Genomic DNA, 19363 nt, shown 5'->3' with positions numbered 1-19363 from the left:
CTTCTTTACCATCATCATCATTGAAAAACATTGTCTCTGCTAAATTTTAGGTGCCCACTAGGGTGGACCATTAATATTTTGGTCCACCGGTGCACCATGATTCATAACCATTGGATCTTAGCATTTTGGAATATTTTTTAATTGGATGGTCAAGATTTAATTGATGAAAAAAGGGTAAAAATGTCAAACCCTTCTTCCCCACCCCTTCCCCTTCTTGCTGGAACTGAACCACTGTCCATTGCAGACGCGGTTCGAACTTCTACCTCCATTTCTCAACTTCATTTCCCAACACCTCAAGTTGCAGTGCAGAAGTTCTTCAAGTTCTCTTCATAATTTTCCATTTTTCCTGAGCATAAATCAAGCAGATCTTACAACACAAGTTCTTCAACTTCTCTTCATAATTTTCCACTTTTATGGGCATAAATCAAGCAGGTCCTACAACACATTCACATAAACATAGAAATATTCAAAAATCGTGCAATAAGATGGAATTAGATTGAAAAATACCAATTTACATCCAAGTACTCCAGACAGGCGTATTTACTCACAAGAATGCCAATGCCCGTCACTGTGACCTTCAAAATCTTCAAACTCAAACCAGGCTCCCCACTGCCTATATTCTGAAAAGCAGCATCGTCCACCATGCCTCAAGATTCACAGATCTGGTTCGTTTCACTATGTTCACACCGATCTGGGTTCGATTCACCCTTTCAGATCTGGGTTCGATTCACTCTGTTCACACCGATCTAGAGTCACACTCGCTGCGCCACCGATCTAGCACCGTGCCGCGTCGCGTTACCCCGCCGGCCGCCACCGTGACGTCGCACAATCCACAGTGGCTCTTGGGGCTCTCGGCATGTGCAAAAAGAGAGGGGTTTCAGGGAGATAAAGAAGGAAAGCCATGGTGCTGGTGATTTGTTAGAAGAATATGAAGAACGAATGCCATGGTGGTGGGGATTTTCCAGAAGAAGCATGAAGAGGATTGAGAGACGGAGAGAGATGCGTGAGTGAGGAGAGAGAGTTTCATTTTAGGAATTAATTTTTTTAAATATTTTTTTTTGCAAATTACTAATATAACCCTGGTGCATGGGTGGACCAAAATATAAAAGGTCCACCCTAGTGGGCACCCTAAATTTAAAGTATGATTTAACTTTTTTTTGTCAAAAAAATATTCAAATAAAAAAGTTGAAAATTGAGAGCGCAACAAGTGTCCCTTACATGTGTCCAACCACAAATGTGTGTCGGCTAAATGTCCAAGCCATGTTCGAGCCTTGTCCAAGCTGGAAAATTTTATTTTTTTATCCAGATACTTCTCACACGTGTCGGACACACATTGCACGCGTGTTGGTGTCGTGTCCTTGTGTTTGTGTGCGGGACACGCGGACACACACACACCTGTCAAGGTGGGTGTGTACGTGCTTCATAGATGATGGTTGAAATATGTTGAGCGAGAATAAAAAACATAAATATTTATATATTGTATACTTTTATTTGTGCACATATTTTAAGGTAAAAACTCATGCAGAAGTGAATATTTATATGGAAATATTTTCATATTGAAACTATTTTTTTTTAATGCTCATATATAAACTAAAAGAAAAAATATATATTTTAATATAATCCTAGAACTTATTTATATTTTTTATTATTTTCAATATTTTATGTAGGAATTAGATAACATTAATATTAATATATAGTCTACTTTAGTTTTTATATAAGTTACCGTGTAAAAATCTCTCACGTGAGTATACTTTTTTTTTTTGACAGATGTGAGTATACTTTTATGTATAAACTAATAAAAATATATTTTTATATAATTTACGTACTTATTATTAAAAGAAAAAAATTAGAAGCGAAAATGGGTGACTGCTGCCAAAATAAATCTAGTTTTTTTTTTTTGATAGGCACAAAATAAATAAATCTAGTTGTTCTAGATTTTTGTTTTCTGAAAGTTTGTTTTGTTGTTGTGAGGAATTGTTTATAAGCACTCAATAACATTCATGACCTTGCCTTGGGTTTTTTGTGTTTATATTGAGGAATAATGATTTTTTAATGATTTTAATTTTTAATTATAGCAGTGGAAAGTAAATATTACACGTGATATGTCATGTCAATTTTGACCTGCCACTAGGCAAGATCACCAAAGCTTCACCATTGAGTGTGGAGTAAAAAGTCAACATTCCCCTAAATATTAAGACAAAAAGCAAAGTTTTTTTCCGGGAAGAAAATGGAAGCAAGTGACAATAGAGGGATCAATTTGATAGTTAAGTCAAGAAGTGGAACATGATGGGAATATGTATAATAGGTTTCCATTAGGATCTATCCTCTTTTAAACAATACTATGATATTTTCCTCTAATCCAAACAAAGTCTTGGGGTTGCAACAAAATTAATTCCTAGTTATTACTCATCAACAAAGAAGTCAGGTTCTGTTGGCTTCTGGAAAGAGTTAACAACTCCAGAAGAATGCACATTGACAACCTGCTTTGTGCTCCTCATTGCATACACAAACGTTGGTGTTTCTGCCTCAGCAACTGAGGCATTCTCCCTGCAGGCCCTCATCACTTGAGCAGCTTCTTTTCTTTTCTTATACCGTCTCCACGCAGCTTGCACAAAACATGCGGCCCACGTTCTCCATTGGTGCGAGTAAAACCTGAACTTGTGCCTGAGTTTCTTGCTGTGCAGTCTTCTGAACTGTGATGCAACAAACTTGAGGTCCTCTGCTATGAGGGCAAAGGCCTCTACTTCTGATATGGCCTTCACCGTTCGAGTGGAAGAAGGAAGGGCGATGACACTTGGTCGTGGATCCAAGGCCCATGTCAGAAGCTCCTCGCCACAAAAATCACCTGGGTCAATGCGGCACGAGTTGAAGAAACCAGTGCGGCCTCCGTTGGTGGTGTATGAGTCAAGGTGCCCTCTGATTATGAAGAGCATCTCATTCACTGGATCACCCTCACGAACTAGACATGTGCTTTCTGTGCACAATGCAGGCTTTAGTCTTTCACATATTGCATCTAGCATCCTCTCATCCATTTGGTCAAACAATGGCACCTGTTCATTGTTAGAAACATAATTTAGAATCATTGTGTGTGTTTACCCAAGTTTTTGGTATAGTTAGTTCATAAAATGGTCCTCTATGACCAAAGTGGTCTAAAGCTCGATTCCTATTACCATCAATATTCGAAGGAAAAAATAAATTGACCAACAGATAGAGGTTAGCCTGTGTAGTGTATTGTCCGCTCTTGAAGCCCAATAGGCTTTTGTGTGAAAAGACGTGTTAGAAATATAATATAAGATCCTTCAGCTTAAATCTTAAATTTTCTGAGGGTTGATTCATGGCATTCTGATAGAAACTAGACCTTATAAGGAGAGGTTGTTATTGTAACTAACTGGTCAATAGTAACCATTGTAGTTTCATTGCTTTGAGTAATCAGTTTTCCTTTTTGATTCACCTGGTAGTGAGTTTGTGGTGCAAACAAAAGAAAGCAATGTTTCAGATATAAAACTACGTATCTTCTTAGTTGTGGTCTTAATTTGAATGGATTGAAAGCTATTTCTGGAACAAATGAAATTTGTTGTATGTAGCTGACTTACTCTTCGAACTAGCTCAAGACAAAGGTGGCGCTTGATGTCTCTCCGAAGATCCACTGGAAGTTCTTTGAGAAGAGTTTCTTCATCTACTCCTCGTGTTGCCAGCCATTTATATTGATCATATTTGCGCACAGATTGTCTTAGTTCTGAAGGTAGCTGCCGGTGATGCATCCATTGCTCTGTATCAGTTCTTTTCACCCTCCACTCTTCTAACCTGACAGTTGTTGATTGGAGGTATCCCTGTCAAAATGTGAATTATATTAGGACACCTATTGAACAAAGTCAATTACTTATAATGGTGAACTATTTTCTGACATTTATATGTGGAAAATTAAAATTACAAGAACTTGAGGTTGATTTTTTGGCTCAAATTCTCATATGTAATTTCTGAAGAAGGATATGATTTAAGCATACATCATGCAAAGTGTCTTCTGTCGTACTACTAGTAGTTATAAGCTGTGCTGAAACTAACTCATGCAACGCACGGGACTAAAATAAACCCTCCAAACAATTAAGGGCACTATTCCAAACGGATTTTAGCATTCATTTCAAGATAAAAAGTTAACATAACTCTTCTCTTGGATTGAGATGAAAGTCAGTTCACATTATACTCAACTGGTATCCAAACAGACATTGACAATATGAGTCTGGGTAATATAAAAGCTGGTTATGACCTTACCTTCATGCATTTTCTTATCATTTTCAATCCATTAAAAGAGAAATGGATGGTATATATTTAAAGGATATCAAATTTGAGAGATTTGAGTTACTTACTTGCATGTTACCAATAAGCAATGCAAAAAGAACCAATCCAAGGGTTGCAACGACAATGGCAAACATTATTTCTCCAACAAAAGTGCTAGTAAGAAGACCTTGTCCCAAAGAACTGCATCCACCAATCAGAAACTCAGTAATTCTCAACGAATGAAACAGAGCTATTAGTAAGTCATGTGTCTAATGAGAAATTTTGCTCTTTTTTCTAAGTGGAAAAAAGATGATAATATTAATGCTCAACTTAGGTGGAATTGTGGAAATATGGTAGCAAATGGCACTTAGGAGAACCCCAACAATACTAACCTCAGATTCCTCAGTCCCCACCAGCGACAAAAGAAGTACCTATTGGAAAATGGTGAAGTTGTAACTTTGGATGTCACTGCATCACCATATATACCAAACGGATAAAATTTAGCATTTGGTGAGCATAAATTTGTGACATTACTTGTGACAAACCAGGAGACCCTGAGGGAATCTATAACTCTATTGCAGTTAAAGAATTCAAATTGACAAGAAGACTCCAACTCGCAAATTCTCCTCCAGCATGCTTCTTGTCTTTCAACTGATAAAAGGTACCAGCAAGCTCCTAAAATCTTCAATCAATAAAAAGAAGTATGAGTGCAGTTCAGTACATCCTGTATACTAACTTTCTTTGCATCATTAATGTAGTACATTTGTACATATATACTTTGTTCCCCATAAAAAAGAGAAGAATTGGGTAACAACCAATCCTCAAATCAATTTTGCAAGACTAAGCTATATGCCTAAACAAAGCTATGGAATCTATAGCATGTTTCGGTGTTACATTTCACTTCTAGAAACAGCATCTAGCCAGAAAATCGCGGTAAATCACAAGAAACAATGTGTAGCTTTTTAAATAACGTGTTTTGGAGTGTGTGCCAGATGCGTATCCAAACACGCTGGTAGAAAGATTTTCAAACAAGCACTTAGTGGTAGATAATAGTTGTAGATATGTCACTAAAACAGATAATTTCAAGTGGTACAAATATCAACTTAGGAAAAACAGTTGAAACAGAACAAATTTTAGTTTAGCTTGGCATAAACTACTTGAATCAAGAAAATTGAAGCCCTTGAACCTCAGCTTAACCAATTAATTTGCCACATGTCTTCACTGCACCTCTTATAACATGGAATTTGGTCAAGACATCAAAATTTTCCTCTTAATATAAAACTGAATTTAAGTATACATGAAAAAGGAAAAAGAGTAGCAACTCAAGAAAATTTCTTTTCATCTACTTACATGGCTAGCCAGCATGTAAAGCATCAAGTTGTAAGCAGCACCTGCCCATGCTGTTTCTGTCACAACCCCAGTAGCTTTTACAATTTGGGAGGAAAGTGGAAAAATCAGATATAGCCTCGGTAAATATTGGAAGATGATGATAAAGCGAAGGACATTTTTTGTGTTTGTCATGGTTGAACCTCCAAGACTGGGAATGACAATCCAAATCAACACCTGCAATAAACATAACAGAATAGCATACTTATCAAGGTATAACACCATGGTTTTGTTTAAGATAAAGGAAGATTTATATAGAAGAATGAGGATAAGAGAAACTATATCACTACTCATACTCATATTAGGAAATATATGTGATACTGTAATGATATTAATTACAAAACTCATAGGAAACTCTGTATAGCGCATTACATTATCAAATCAGGAATATAGGGTAACGTAGATTAGTTTCCTAATTACGTGTCAATACCACAGATATTTCCTAATCTGCGTAAAGATATAGTTTCTCTTATATTCAGATTCCCGTGTAATTTCAGTTACTTACCTGAGGAAGAGGCAGTGCGGCAACAAAGTCTAACCAGAAACCTTTTCTTAGGTACCTAGTAGCTATCTTAGAAGAGTTTATAACAAGTTCTCCTCTTCCGAAAACGCGCGAAGAAGGTGCGACATAAGCCGTACGAAACTTCATGAGAATCTGAATTATGTAAAGGGAATCTGCCATTGATCTGATAACTATGAGGGTAACTTCAAGTTCTATTCCAATATCGATGCACACTTCATCTCTAACTAGTGGCAAATATAAGAACAGAGGGTCCACAAACAAAGAAACTAAACATGCTACCAAGAAAATCTTGTTCCATTTGTGAATGGTTTGTCCCTGGGGATCTAATATTCTTCTTTTTACTCTCTCATAGTCCTCTGAGAATACTCTTGACAACACTCTAGCTTTCAAGAACTTTCTTGTTTTCTTTAGTTCCTTCTTCTGACCCTTTCTGGCACTAGGCTCAACTACTTGGTTTCCATTAAGCTTGATTCCATTGTCATCGTTAGTTGCTGGGAGTTTTTGAAGTTCATGGTCATCTTGAAAACTAAAATGTGAAACATTATATTAAAGGATTAGCATAGAAGTTCAATATTTTAAAGTAGTACAAAAGAAATTGGAACTTGAAAAACACTAAGAAAGAGACTCACCTTAGAAATCTTGAAATACCAGAAGCCATGCCAGATTTTCAGAAGTGTCAACTTCTCTCAATCAATAAAATGAAGCTGAGAGCAAGAAAAATGGAATTAAATAATAGATTGTTGTTGGATCAACCATTAAATGTTGAGCCTTTTTCCTAGTGAAATTGACCAAGGATGGCATTTAGACCATGACAGAAGTAAAAATCTATCCATGTTTCCTAGATTAGGATACTTGTGAACAATGAATAGAACATACAAGAAAGATTAATGCTTGTATTTTCAATTTTTATTAAAGATCAACACCAGGGTGTTCCCCGCTCGAACAAGATTTGAAGATATTTGTATTAGTATTAGTAAAAGATAAAGGACCATGGGGTTTGATATTCCCACAAGCTTAAAAAATGAGTCGTGAACCCACCTCTGCTAGGGCTCCAAACTCTGATGGCGGCGGATCTCCCTCCAAGGAGGATACCCAAGCAGAAGGCGACGGAGATGGCGGCGAGACGACGAGCGACGGAGACGGTTCTGACCGGAGGAAGAAAAACGGCTTTCTCCTGGGTGGAGAAAAAGCTAAAGACGCTTCCATCCAGGTTCGAAGGGAGGAGAAAGTAGCTGCGTGCAGCGGCTTCTCGAGGAGCGACGACGTCGGTTTGGAGAAGGAGAATAACCTCCACTGTAATTCGATCTTCACCCTTTTCGTTGATGGCATTTCTGACGGCGTCAATTATCTCCAGGTTCGTGGTCTTTTTGCTCAGATTGGGAGGGTTTTGAATGTCTTTATCCAGAGACAGAGGAAGATTGGGAGAAGCCATAGGTTCGGGTTTGCTAGATTCTCTTCTTTGGAGGTTGCTTCTCAGGCGATTAACCTCCTCGATGGGTTTCGTTTGGGAGGAACGCCATTGTCGGTTGCTTGGGCGAGATTTCCGCGGCGTGGAGTTGCTGGTTCGAGGGTGTTTGCGGCTAGAGATCAGAGATCGTCGGAGCATGCTGGGGTTCTTGCTGGAATCGGGGAATCGACGTCTGTTGTCTTCTTCCGAGAGTGAAGAATTGATGATTTCTGGCCTCTTTAGAGGCGGCTCGCCATCCCCAAGCTTCTCAACTTCGGTGCTTTTCCCAGAAACCTCTTCTGCGGATGTTAGGGGTATTGAGACGGTGGAGCTTTCTGCGGATGCTAGGGGCTTTGGTGATGGTGGAGGCAGAAAGAAGCAAGGTGCTGCTGGGAGCTCTGGTGGTGCTATGACAATGGAAGCAGGCTATACTGATGCAGAGCAGACAGGGAAAGAGCTGATGGTGTTGCCGACGGAGATGTCGGAGCCTTATGGCGTATTGACTAGAGCGAGGAGTGCCGTCTTGATGGGGAAGCGCTTAGGCTTGAGGTATGATTGCCCTCATGATATCCCTCTCTTTCAAATTGCCAATGAGATCAAGGCGCGGAAAGCTTCTCTGCGCCGTTGAGGGTGAGATTTGGGGTGGTGGCGAGTTATGGGCTGTATAGGTTTTTTCCTAGTCCTTTGAGAGTTTTTTGGGTATTGCAAACGACTTTTGGTTTTTGTAGTTGTTGCAATTGCGGCTTCTAGTTTTTGAGGCTATTGTTCTTATTTGCCGCTGTTTTGGGTTGGTTTTTTTTTTTGTTCTTTTTGGTGGGCAGCCTTGGTCGTGTGGGTTTTTGATACCGTGTTGAGGTTGTTTTGGTGTATATCTTATCAGTTTCCTCATTATTATTATATATATTTTCTCCTTTCGAAAAAAAAAAAAGATAAAGGACCAATAGTTGAACATCCCAAAGCAGTTTAGTACACTAGTCGTAGTAAGAAAGTGTCATGAACCAACTATTCTAAAAGCTTAAGCTATTGAATTGAAATTCTAACTACTTTGTGCCTAATTACCTGTGCTGAAATTTAGCTTTTTATTAGTATAGTGGGGGCACCAAGGATCAAAATCTTTACCAATTAGACTTAGTCATAGTCTCACAGAGACTCTGATACCACATAATGAGCCAACTATCCCAAAAGCTTAAACTATTGGGTGAAGACACATGAATTACTTGATATTATATTTCTAACTACAAAATATTAGTGGCCAAAACATGGAACATTAGAAGGGATTTAGCATATCAGTTATAGATAAGATCACATGCGCTCATGGATTTTGGGAATAAAAGATCCCATTAATGGGAAAGTTTATTACTTACAGCTATTCAAACAATCAGGGAAGGAGTCCCAGTTGAAATAAGAAACATTCACAGATATTTCACTCTGTTGCAGCTGTAAGCAAAGCCAAGTCCCACAACACCAACTTCTTCCATTTTCATCTCTAGTAATCTCTTCCAAGCTCCACTCTCTTCCTTGTTACACCGCCGATAAGAATTAGCATCCAGCATGCACAACCGGTTCAGTTACAAGTAAAAGAAATCCATGCAAACCAGAAAGTCATCTTGAACTTTGAGAAACAGAAGATGGGTTGGTTGCAGAATGTGAGAAGAAGAGTATATAAATATTCCTTGTTTATTGTCATTGTCCCCTAAGAGTTATGTGATCATGGAAAACCAAAGCCAAAAACAAAACCGCTTTCATAATCCAAAATGAGTTGATTTAAAAGAGGCCAAAGACGGAAAAGCCTATGCAAATGAACTGAACGCAACAAATATACAAACACACATACACATGTATATTATCTAAAATAAGACAAGTTAGTCTGACTTTGGTGTTAGAGAAGCGTGTGAAAGTCAAAGCATGAGTATGGATGAGGGATAGCCAGAGAAGCAGGGGAAGTAGGGCCATGTATGTGTGTCCATGTCCAACCAAATAAGCTGGCTGGACACATAGCAAGGAGTGATGGTCCTAGATGATACTTTATTTTTAGACCAGAATACTCACCGCCGACAGCCGTGACTAATCCCTTCATCAACTGGAGAGACTAACTCTTTTATGTGATATTTTTTTCATCCACACGATTCGAACATGAGATCTTGCTTAACGGGAAATCTAGTATGTACTACTTGAACCAAATATTTGTTGATATAGTCATTTAGTTATTATTAAAGTGTGAGTGATGCCAAGAGAGGAGTTGACGATGTTTGTTACATACGCTGTTAAGTCATAGAACCTTAACATGTGTCATTTTCTTGCCATTTAGTATCTTGAAAAAAATATGAGATAATGTGACAACAACATTCAAAAAAGTAATATCTTGTCCTCAATTTTGTGTCAGTTGAGGTAAGGTGATTCAACATAAACATTACCAAGAAAAGAAACATGAATCATGTTGTGGGGGCACTTGACAGCATGCTTTCTTACTACTTTGTTAGGTGTAATTGTTGGAACAGAGGCTGTCGGTGCAGTAGTTCCATATGTGTGAACATTTGGGATCAAACTTCAAGTTTTCAACCTTAACACAAGTGGTTTTCAACTAGTATAACAGTGTGTACCCTCCAAATCATGATTTAAGGCAACCTCAAGGCACATACTGTTTTCCTGTCCTGTTTTCTCTGTGGGACGGTGCAACATTTTGCCAAATATAACCTTCAGTACTTTCTTATACACGTAACATATATTAGTATAATATAAAATAGCCTACAATTATCTTTTAATAATGTGGTTTGGCTGCAGAAATTTCAGATCCTAATGGGACAAGCCAGTGAGATCTCGTAGTTGCTTCATGCCAATTCGAGAAAGATCAACTACTCAGCACTACTCTTACAAAGATGTTAACTACTAGCTACTATACAAGGTATCCATTCTGCTCTAATTATTTCGATTTCAATTAAAATAGCATTTTGGTTTTTCTCTTATTTTAATGTAGCTTGTCACCTAATTAAGTTCACATGACATTGACTGCTGGAATAACAATTTTCAATAGTATCAATTGGTATGCTTCTGTTACCATGAATATGGTATTGATTTTGTATGATTCTCACAATCGATTATGACAGCCAAAACTAATCACATAAATATCTCCCATAATTAATTTTACACTTAGAATCAATTATTTAAGAGTTCACAAATATGCACTTAGAGCCCATCATACTTGAAGGTAACTCTTTTATTTTCTTAAAGAATGTCCTCCATTAATATCAATTATATTATTTAAGAGTTTTCAAACATGCACTTAAATACTTGTCCATCATACTTGAAGGTAACTCTTTTATTTTCTTATAGAATGTCCTTCCATTAGTTTGTTACCAAAACTGTCAGAATTCATCTCAAAATTTCACAATCGGATTCCATCAATTATTGGAAGAACTGTGATAGAATAGCAGACTATGTATGTTTTTCTGAACTTGGGATTCTCTGTCGCTATGTGAAATGATGGAAAATGAAGAGACATTATATATGCATGAATAAATACTAGAACTCAAAGCTTTGACAGCCCTTGTGTTAGCTTTAAATGAAGAACTATAATTAGTTGTACCTTCCAGATGATATCGTATCAACTTGTACAGACTGTATCCACTAGTCATGCTTTGAGTGGCATACATTTGCAAACTTTGTTGCTGTAAGAATAACTTTCACATTATCTTCTTTTTTTAAGGTAATTTTCATATAATCTTTAACAAGCTCATAAGCACAAAATTTACAAGACATGCAAGCCATCTTTCCCTACCTTCCTCCAACACAAAATCCTCTCAATTTTGAGGTAGAAGGGGAGAGAACAAAAACAAACTAACAGCACATCTTGTGATCTGTGTGTTCACTTAGAACTCTCACTCTAATCTTGTGAATCAGAAGCTTCTTTCAAACATGACCTCATAACCTTGGCAAGCTTTGCACAAGCATCCAAGCACAGCTGCATTCCCTGTATGAAGCAAATTAAACTGTCAATGAGTTCTTTCAATCTCTATTAGATATGATAAGAAATTATATCTTTACATCGCTTGACTCAATTTATATTTATTAACTGTGGTCTGTGGCCAATTAAACTACGCCTATGTTGTGTCATAGACTCATAGCCCGTCCTAAGCCGGGATAAAGAATGAAGGTTGTGTTAGGCTTGTGACAACAACGTAAAATTGGCTATGTCTTTAATATGGATCAAGTGAGGATCAAGTGATCCATAAAGCCGACCTCACTTATTGGGATACGACTTTTATTGCGTGCAGTGGCGGAGGGAGGAGGGGAAGTGCTACTGCCAATCCCCCCCCCCCCCCCAAGCTTTTCAATTTTGTTTTTTTACTGTGATAAAATGTATGTGAGCTGCAGAAATTATTGTATGTATGCTATATTCTTTGATTTTGCCCCCTCCAGTTTCTCCGCCACTGATTACGTGTAACAGTGATCAATTAAGATACACCAACAGGCATTACAAATATCTAGATACTATCGTGTCAGGGTGAAGAGGTGAGACAAAAATTATGACTGAGCAAAATAGTAAAGCAAATATGCAATCCTCAGAGCAGAAAACCGCAGGTCAATGTACTAAATGCTATTTTTCTTAAATCAGTGAAGAAAAAAATTATCTTGACATATATTCACACCTTCAAATAGGAATTTCTATAAAAATTAAACAGAAACTTCAAAACAAGCAGACCTCATTAATCTTTGGGGTGGACCATTCCCCAGTAACTGTGAGTTGGGTGATTTCGTAGCGAGAAGGCATGCAAGTAATCATTATGCTTCCATCTTGGCAGTTTTCCTCCTCCGAAATAGGATCAATGACAAGGTTCTTACTGAGACATGACTGCGATCATTATTAAAAAAAACAATGATAAAAAGGAATTCAGTTAGACTGTCACCAGCAAAATAAGCATGTCACAAAGGAACAATTCATGGGAGAATCATAACAGGTAAAACTCATCACCCTTCTTCTGATGTGTTAAAACTGGATCAGAAATAAAAAGAATTGAAAATAAAAAACTGTCATTATGTAGTTCCTGAACAGCTAAATGCGGCCACAGAATACAACTTCTGGGGAAAATTTGAGAGACCCCAGTTTCTCTACCAATTCCTTTCTAGTTTCTAGTCCAATGAACCGATACTTACCCCCCTTGTCCTCTCCTTATTTATTAGCCTAGTAATTGCACTTACACCAACTGCCAGTACAAAAGAGTAACAAACTAACACTACAGAGGAGTAACTCACAGACTACTTGCTCAAACATCTACAAAACAATAGAACTCCTATTACATTTCTGTTCCTCACCTCCTTCTATTGTAGACTTTAGTAATTGAGGGTTGTTTGGCACTATCATGATGGTCTCATTGGTCATAATGACTTTGTGAAGGTAAACCTAGAATTAACATATCCAGAAACATCACCCAAGAAAAATGGCTCGCGCACACACATGCAACTATGCCACAAAATTTAGTATCCATAGACTGTAGTTGGATTGGAATAACTAAAAAATTGTCTAAAAACAGTACTTTTAGGCCCCAGAAGACAAATGTATATATGAATAAGTAATTTAAAGATGCATGAAATGTGTGATGCTGGTGCTAAGTCAGAAATCAGAAGAGAAAAGGAAAGTAGAAGATGATATTACAGTATATTTAAATTACAAGAGAAGTATAAAAATGGAAGACACAGTTTTAGCACCCTAAAAAGCATGTAGAAATTACAGAAAAGTGCAAAGGCGAGTAAGGTCCATACCACAGAAACTGAGGCTACAAGATCATACATCATTATTCCAGCATCTGCCAAGGCAAGGCTAGCACATGATATGACAACTGGGAGATCACCTGCCACAAGCTCAATAATATTATTACTGCTAGAAACATGGCGGAAAAATCAGGTAGAACATTTTTTGCTTAGATATTCAACTAAATTGTAACTCTAACGGATCCAAATATTAAGCAGAATAATTCATTATTACTCTCTTCCAATTATAAAATCCAAAGGATGTAGCTGCATCTCTATCAAGTTCTCTAAGAACCAGACTACCAAAAAGACTATCTCTTTCATAATATTTACGTTTAAAGTGTCCATAAAAACAGCTCACTTATGGGGGGGGGGTACGGGGGGGGGGGGGAGGGAAAGAAGCAGGGGCACCATATGTACACAACAGCATATTTTGTAACCCCTTATGTACATAGCTGCCTCTGTCGAATAATATATGGATTAAACTAATTGCACCAAAGAAACTACAGTTTTTGTTTCCCATGAGCTATCCCAACACCTAAAAGTGTGGGAATGGTCCCCACTCAGGTGCCCCATGTCGTCACTTTGACCACAAGGTGTGTCTATTGAGATTCAAACACCTGCATAGCGGGTGAACTTCACTGCTGTGTAGCTTAGGCTACCAAGTACCAACTGAATCACACCTCGTAGTTAACCAAAGTACCAAACAAATATATGCTAATGCAAAATGCCTCTTCCAACACCAATTGAAGCAAAGCAATCATTGAATGACAAGGTAACACAAAAATAACTATAAACTTAGACTTCCTTTTCTATTGTATTTCTTCTAATATACATTCAGGCAGCACATTTTTTCCCTTACAATTCAAACCCTAGAAAACAATATCATGATGAATTACATATGAAACCAAATATGAAAATTTAAGCTTACTTCCGCCAGATTCCAGCACCAGTGCAAAAACATCCACAGTCGTCTTGGGGAAAGATTCCAATATTATTGCACCCCCCAAAGCTTTATCAAGCATCGCAGAGTAATCTTTGTGGTCTGAACCCTAACTTTGTGAGATATAAGATATTAAAAGCTACTTGATATATCCAAGAAGTAGAATAATGCAAAAATTACAAGAATAAACATTTTATATACCTGTCCACGAACTGGAGTTGCAAACGTTGTATAGCTGACATTGCAATTCAGACGCCCTACATCACTGTACAGCATGGCCTTCTTGCTTTCTCTCGGCCCAAAACTAAATTAACAAATACAAATAAATAAATAAAACTCACATTAGGAAGAAAAACATAACAAACAAAAACAGGATTCTACAACAAGGTGATTGAAGTGCAAACTTAAAAGAAAGCACTCACACAGATACAATGACTTTTGTGTTTCCAAACTCAGCATAAGCAGATCCTGATGCAGCATTCACAGCACCAGTCCTGAAAACTGCAAGTCACCAAATATTAGTGTGCTTTAACCATAAAATAGTGCAACTAAAACACAATCAAAGTTATCTAATCTTCTTCCATGACTTCACATAATCACATGCACCTCAAAATTCATGCAATTAGACCCTTACATACATAATCAATCATGCAATCAGCATAATAGAAACTGTCCACTTCCTGTATCAGAAACAACTATAGAGTATAAACTATATACATTACATTTACATATAAAAACCTTACACTATGCTGAATGAAACAAAGATTAATAAACAAATAAACTATTGTGATGAACCAAATGTCATTAGGGTTGCAAGTAATTGCATTACAGGCAGGTCTGCACTGGTGGAAGCCGCGGCCATCGGGTCGGACCCAATCTTCCTTGATGAGAGAAGTTTTCTTCTTATCGGTGGTCGGAGACGGCGAGTATGTCGCCGGAGTGGCTCCAGCTTTGCCGGCCATTACCCAACGGCGGTGAGTGGCTTCTTCACTACTACTAGTAGTACCAGGTTTCTTTGCTTCACTTCCTAATGTTTGTTGTTTTGTTTTTCACATGATGTAAATGTCCGAACAAGAAACGGTGCGTTTTGGGAAACACAGTTACTCATTGGGCCGTTTTTCATGGGCCTGGGCTCTATTTTTCTTACAAACTATTTTAATTCACCAGAAAACAAATTATTTTATTTTTTATCAATCATTTAAAAGTTCTTTTAACCGGTTTGATTTTCACGTGTATAGTAGTGCTTTGCTCTGTTTGCTTGACTTGCACCTTTTGCTCTCGCATGCTTGGGAAGTTTGTATCCAGCATGTGCCTTGTGAAGCCTATGCACCTGTGGATTGCTTGGGAGGAGTTGGCGCGGAGACAGTCTCAGTGTGCTATGATAGATTTAGTGACTCCTCCTGATTTAGTTTTGCCCTTATTGGCTAGGGAGATGTTAGCGTTTAGCTCTTTTGCTTATTTTTCATATTCACAACAAAAAACAAGTAGACCCTAGAAGTCATGTGAGTTTGCTTAGTGGTTCAGACTTCGTCCCTTAAGTAAGTGATTAAGGATTCAAATCTCAAAGGAAAAAACGCATTAATTAGTACCCTACTGTTTAATGCGCTGACCGTGAGGCGATGAATTAGCTAACTGATTGTGAGAATAGCTTGATTAAGACAAAAAAAAAGTAACGCTAGAAAAGAGTTCTCTTAAAATTTTAAGAATAAAAATGAGACTAGGGGTGTAGATAATAAAAATGGATGTATGAGGTTTGCTCTTCACTTGATTTGTTCTTTAATTTTGTTAAGGTCTTAGTTGATCTCTTGGTTATGAATTATTTCTTACAACTATAATCCTCCCACTCAAATCCTTCCATTGCCATCCCTACTCCAAATAATGCAGATAGAATATAAGGTTCAATTTAATGCACCCGAATTGATTTGCGGGAACTGAGCAAAATAAAGTATAAGTTACCTTTTTGTATAGATATTAAACACATACAAATATAATTACATATACAATAGTGATACAAGGTTTGGACCTATAATTTCTTGTGAGCTATACAAACCCATTACTATTACACATAGTTTAGTAGCAAAGTTTAACAACTATGCAGTGGGGTAAGAAGCCTGCATTGCAATGCCGCACAAGCCTTCTTCAGCAGCAACATCTCTCTGCATCCTAATGTATCCTTGTTCACCCCACTGTTCTCCCCATGAATTCTTGACCAACCAATATTTGGTTCCACCATCACTTCCATACCCAACAGCAGTGACACCATGATCCAATTCAGTGCCACATGATCCAGTGAAGACACCACTTGAATAAAATTGAAACTCAGATCCGCTAGCATCAATAGCCACAGAAATAGGTTGATTAGCAACAGCTTTGAGCAGTGCACTCTCACTGTTGGCAGGGACATCCTCAAACCCCTTAATGCTGGCTGCATCTTTGGCTTCTGCATTTGCATTGCATGTTGCATCAACACCCTGGTATGGGTACTTGGCTTCTGTGTTGAGTCCTTTGTTTTGCATTATAAATTTGAAGGCATCATCCATTAGACCCCCTTCACAACCTTGGTCCACACCCTTTGTGTCACAATCAACTAGCTCTTGCTCGGATAAAGAGATCAATTTGCCAGTACTCAGCTTGGTGATACCTTCTGTTGCTGCCACAGCAGAAAATGCCCAGCAACATCCTAAATAATGAATTACAAAGGCAAAGTTAATCAGGAAACATACAATTAACTATTGATTTATGTGAGTTTTATTTCAAAGAATCATAAAAAACATACCACATTGGCCTTGGTCCTTAATGGGTGTGACAGCTCCTTTCTGCCTCCAATCTAATGAAGCTGGCACTGATGTCACATGTTCATACTTAAATGTTGGTGTCCTTGTAGAATTGGAGCACATGTGACCCTTGAATCTATTTCTGGCTTTGAATTCCTCATTTGTGAGATCAGCAAATTGGTTGATGCTTAGCTTGTAAGACTTGTTTCCAGCATTGTTAAAGGCTTCTATGCGTTGAACGTTTTCTTTGAATATCTTGGACCGCAACTCTTTCTCATAAGAGTCCTTGTAGACTTTTCCATACTGAGCCATCCATTGCTCATGCCTCTCATGCATTGAAGCATCTTCAAGAGTGCGAGCATTGGCCTCAAAAGACAAGAATCCAAACACAAGAAGCAAAGCCAATGAAGTGATGTTAAGTACAGTTTTGGAAGCCATGGCAGTGATGGAAAACAAGTACTAAGTGAAATGTGAAGAAGTAGATGTGTTGGTCCCAAAGATCAACTAGGGTATATATATCAGAAAATTTGTTCTGGTTTTAACATTACATGCTCATCAACGTACCTTAGAAAACTGTCTGAATATGACCCAAGATTAAGGCTTTTACTATGATGACAAATTAACTATCAAAGCTACACCTGCGTAGTGGAATCAACTAGTGTTTATGTAATGGAAAGATATTGGAGATGAACAACACAACAAGGTGAGACATATTATGGCAACATTAGTTGGAATTAGAATAGAGGTCTTCTGTATTATAAAATAGCCTTAAGAGTTTAGACACTTAGTATTTAACGTTTTTAAATCTTATGTTAATGACTTTTCAAGTTTAAGATGTTTGTACTTTTTATTTTAAGATTAGTTAATTTTAAAGTTTTGTACATTACGATTTTCTTCCCTCCTTAAATAAGTTATCTTTTAATTTTTGTGCATTATCATTTATTTTTTTCCCCTTAAATCTAAACAGATTGTGGGGAGGGGATTAGTTTCATGACTATCTGTTGTGGGGATACCTTAACACCGAAAAAATAAAGTATCTTGAGAGACGATTGAAAGATTCATTTTTTGTCCCTTAAAACATAAAGGACCAAAATTGTATTCTTCCAAAATTATGTCTGGTTATGGCATTTGACACATAATGGGACAGATTAGCAGCTGATTAGTTAAAAACGACTATTACAATATTACATTGCTGCTAAATGACAAACTTAACTTCAAGGGGGTAGAAGAAACCTGGGACAATAAATTGAGAAAATAAGGATGTATTTACCTCTAAAATTTTACAAGTTAAGAAGTGCACTTAAAATTATAGTAATAGTGAATACACTCCCATTTTACAGACAAACTCAGTTTAGAGCAACCTATCCAGCATTTCTAGAGAACGTAATTCTCTTTTTTATTTTACTGTTGAAATGTTACATATAATGGGGAATATAGATCACCACCAAAATTGTGGATTATTTGGTAAGGTATTTCCTAAGTTCCTGTATATATAATGATTTCCTAGATCCATGTATATATAAAATCAATCCCCAAAATCTATGATTGGTTAACACTCATCATATAAACAACACAAAACCTGTAGCCTATCAATAAACACAGGTAAACATACTCAAGAAAAGGAGAAGGGCCTATTCCTGTCATTTGATTAATTGATGGCTGAAACTTGCTACAATACAAACTTCTTTCAAAGTGAATAAATACTGGTTTCTTAACCTTTTATGCAATGTCAGCAGACAAAGTTTACTTAACCTGTGTTGGGAAATTTCAGTTCAACTATTTCATAGGTTAATAGTCCCAATACCAAATAAAGATTTTAGCACCTAGGCTCTAAAGTAAGGGAGTTACTTTAAGATTAAAGTAAACCATCACAATTGTTCATTGAGAAGGCCAGGTTGAATTTGTGATCACTTCTCGATCATTAATTTGTCAATCAACAGTTATGATTGTTTATTTTATCTTCTAAAGTGACTCCCTCGCTTTAAAGAGTTAAGTCCGGAAATAAAATTGTAAAACATTCATTTATATGACCAAATAAAGAAGAACCAGAATCTCCTACCATCATATGCTTCTCTATACAAGAATATATCTAATAACACCTGTGTGCTATTCCTTTCAAAACAAAAGTGATTTTTTTACATAATTTCAAAACCAGATTGCAGCATCCCCTACGATAGATATCCCATGGAGTTATGCACAATAGCTGGTAGTACAAGCAACAGAGCTGCACTGTACCAGCAATCACAAAATAAGTTCTTTGGACTTCTACA

General features: G+C 37.3%; 4 protein-coding genes across 5 annotated transcripts; 1 reads left to right on the top strand and 3 right to left on the bottom strand.

Moving 5' to 3' along the window:
• Positions 1-2238: 2238 nt before the first annotated feature.
• Positions 2239-9272, bottom strand: LOC130740391 (protein CNGC15b-like). 2 transcript variants are annotated; one of them, XM_057592986.1, is made up of 8 exons: positions 8996-9272; positions 6814-6888; positions 6167-6710; positions 5626-5838; positions 4668-4957; positions 4365-4476; positions 3594-3830; positions 2239-3050 (listed from the first exon to the last, which is right to left on the bottom strand). In XM_057592986.1, the coding sequence occupies exons 2-8, from the start codon at positions 6840-6842 to the stop codon at positions 2403-2405; spliced, it is 2073 nt and encodes a 690-aa protein (XP_057448969.1). In that variant the 5' UTR covers positions 6843-6888; positions 8996-9272; the 3' UTR covers positions 2239-2402. The 2 variants fall into 2 exon arrangements, with proteins under 2 accessions (XP_057448969.1, XP_057448968.1); XM_057592985.1 differs by lacking the exon at positions 8996-9272 and adding an exon at positions 7223-8324.
• LOC130737160 (polyadenylate-binding protein RBP45B-like) lies at positions 7206-7847 on the top strand. The gene has a single exon (XM_057588924.1). It carries the CDS (start codon positions 7206-7208, stop codon positions 7845-7847), a length of 642 nt encoding a protein of 213 aa, XP_057444907.1.
• Positions 9273-11175: 1903 nt separating the features above from the next.
• On the bottom strand, positions 11176-15359 carry LOC130740390 (exosome complex component RRP41-like). The gene is made up of 7 exons (XM_057592984.1): positions 15149-15359; positions 14742-14820; positions 14521-14623; positions 14308-14428; positions 13389-13477; positions 12331-12480; positions 11176-11598 (listed from the first exon to the last, which is right to left on the bottom strand). Exons 1-7 carry the CDS (start codon positions 15279-15281, stop codon positions 11512-11514), a joined length of 762 nt encoding a protein of 253 aa, XP_057448967.1. The 5' UTR covers positions 15282-15359; the 3' UTR covers positions 11176-11511.
• A 901-nt stretch (positions 15360-16260) lies between these two features.
• Positions 16261-17574, bottom strand: LOC130740389 (senescence-specific cysteine protease SAG39-like). The gene is made up of 2 exons (XM_057592982.1): positions 17096-17574; positions 16261-16999 (listed from the first exon to the last, which is right to left on the bottom strand). Exons 1-2 carry the CDS (start codon positions 17529-17531, stop codon positions 16410-16412), a joined length of 1026 nt encoding a protein of 341 aa, XP_057448965.1. The 5' UTR covers positions 17532-17574; the 3' UTR covers positions 16261-16409.
• Between the last annotated feature and the right edge of the window lie 1789 nt (positions 17575-19363).

Source organism: Lotus japonicus, chromosome 2, assembly GCF_012489685.1.
Source record: "Lotus japonicus ecotype B-129 chromosome 2, LjGifu_v1.2".
NCBI lineage: Eukaryota > Viridiplantae > Streptophyta > Magnoliopsida > Fabales > Fabaceae > Lotus > Lotus japonicus.
Note: the sequence above shows the minus strand (reverse complement) of the source record. Positions and strands in the feature narration are given on the sequence as shown.

Bases quoted from the DNA above. Each gene is read 5' to 3' on its own strand.
- LOC130740391 (XM_057592986.1), bottom strand. From the start codon at position 6,842: ATGGCTTCTGGTATTTCAAGATTTCTAAG. The intron at 6,711-6,813 runs GTGAGTCTCTTT...TTCACATTTTAG, and splicing joins GGTATTTCAAGATTTCTAAG to TTTTCAAGATGACCATGAAC. The intron at 4,477-4,667 runs GTTAGTATTGTT...TGGTGGATGCAG, and splicing joins TGGGGACTGAGGAATCTGAG to TTCTTTGGGACAAGGTCTTC.
- LOC130737160 (XM_057588924.1), top strand. From the start codon at position 7,206: ATGAGTCGTGAACCCACCTCTGCTAGGGCTCCAAACTCTGATGGCGGC.
- LOC130740390 (XM_057592984.1), bottom strand. From the start codon at position 15,281: ATGGCCGGCAAAGCTGGAGCCACTCCGGCGACATACTCGCCGTCTCCG. The intron at 13,478-14,307 runs GTAAGCTTAAAT...AGCTTGTGGCAG, and splicing joins GGTGCTGGAATCTGGCGGAA to GTGATCTCCCAGTTGTCATA. The intron at 11,599-12,330 runs GTCTGCTTGTTT...TGCTTCATACAG, and splicing joins CCACCCCAAAGATTAATGAG to GGAATGCAGCTGTGCTTGGA.
- LOC130740389 (XM_057592982.1), bottom strand. From the start codon at position 17,531: ATGGCTTCCAAAACTGTACTTAACATCACTTCATTGGCTTTGCTTCTT. The intron at 17,000-17,095 runs GTATGTTTTTTA...TTCATTATTTAG, and splicing joins TAAGGACCAAGGCCAATGTG to GATGTTGCTGGGCATTTTCT.